Source organism: Penaeus monodon, chromosome 28 (assembly GCF_015228065.2).
Source record: "Penaeus monodon isolate SGIC_2016 chromosome 28, NSTDA_Pmon_1, whole genome shotgun sequence".
In the NCBI taxonomy this organism is placed as follows: domain Eukaryota; kingdom Metazoa; phylum Arthropoda; class Malacostraca; order Decapoda; family Penaeidae; genus Penaeus; species Penaeus monodon.
Window position 1 is genome coordinate 16372117 of NC_051413.1, and position 1440 is coordinate 16373556.

The 1440-nt window shown below is 42.2% G+C and overlaps 1 protein-coding gene across 1 annotated transcript in view; it reads left to right on the forward strand.

Moving 5' to 3' along the window:
• The window catches only part of LOC119591077, a 21727-nt gene that overhangs the window by 6722 nt on the left and 13565 nt on the right, over positions 1 to 1440 (forward strand). Inside the window, exons 7-9 of the mRNA XM_037939799.1 lie at positions 389 to 519; positions 698 to 713; positions 1039 to 1155. Of these exons, the coding sequence (XP_037795727.1) occupies positions 389 to 519; positions 698 to 713; positions 1039 to 1155 (264 nt within the window). The remainder of the gene's footprint in view (positions 1 to 388; positions 520 to 697; positions 714 to 1038; positions 1156 to 1440) is intronic.

Consider the following 1440-nt stretch of genomic DNA (forward strand, 5'->3'; position numbering starts at 1 on the left):
GCTCTATTTCTACTTCACATGCTTTGCATGTCACTGATGTTTCGAGTAGGCCTACTTTCTATTCGTGTCCTATATGAATCTGGCATTCCATAAAACAGTGTTTTTTTTAAATTATGTAAGAGTAAAGGAAGCTCTCAAGTCACAACAACAGAAGCATTGTTGGAAACTTTTCGTGTTTAAGTAAGTTGTTGGTGTAAATTGGCTACCATATCTGCTGAATCCTTTGAGCAATATTACTGAATAACAGGTCAAAATTATCTCATAACTTCAGGACGCCTTCTAAACAGATCAGGCTCACAGGCAGGGCTGGGAGGAGGTTACTACGGTACCTCCCCCCACCCGGAAATTTAAAATTGCACCCCTGGCTGAATCTATACATTTCCGATAGAGCTGTTCAAGATCGAGAGCTTGGATTTGCCCACCCCCTGTTCGCTTCGCGCGGGTTTCGCCCTTTGGTCCAGCCAATGGATGCCCATCCCTCTACAGATTCAGGTTCAGGTCGTTCAGATTGTCTATGTTGTAAATGCATTTGATTATTATGTCAATATATATGCAAGCATATATATCAGCTAAAAATTACATCCTCGATTGGTTCCCCAGTACAAACAAACGTACCTTGAAAATCAAACTGTTGCACGAGGCTCTTTTCACCGACAAGAAAGAGTTTTGAACTCTAAGGATATGTACTCTCTTCTAGAGACAGTTACCCTTTTGTACTTTTCTGGCTGTTCGACCATTTGCTAAAGCAGCAAGAGTGAGGGAGATCAGGGCTCTGTCCATAGCGGTCTTTGCTTTGATCTGGTGATTCCGGTGGACCGGGACGGGGCTTCTCATCGCAGCATTGTAAATAACTAGCGTGGTTGGTTGGTTAAAAAAATCCATGGAATCCAACACAATATATGGGCAGTGTATCCGTGCCTTGTTACGTAACCCCTGAAATAGGGTTAGGGAGGAGAATCAAGTGTTAAGAACTTGTAGAAGAATTGCTCATATACTTAACTGTTTGTATACTAAATTTACCTCCTTCTTTCTCTGCAGTTTATCTGGACGTGAACGGGAAAGCCAATCCGACGGAAATGAGCTTCCTTACATCGAGCGTCAGCAGTAACAGAAAGTTTAAAATCAAGGTCTCTATGATCGAGTGTCAGAAGAAAGGTCAGTTCACATTAGCATTCACTGGCAGTTAGGTTAAGGTCGACGAGGGTAGATCATGAATGTATTTTGGGGTAGGTTAATGATGCATTTACAAATGACAAGATGTTACCTTTAGCACAGGAGGAATATTGCATTTGGATTTAAGTTCAGTTCACGGAGATATATAAAGGCAAGGTTTGCTTTGCTTTAGGCTTCCTAGCTTCACTGAGTTAAGTGAGAGGCATAACTGCTTCACCAGCCTAAAATAAGAGGTTACAGGGCCCATCGAGAGAAGCACACTCCAGG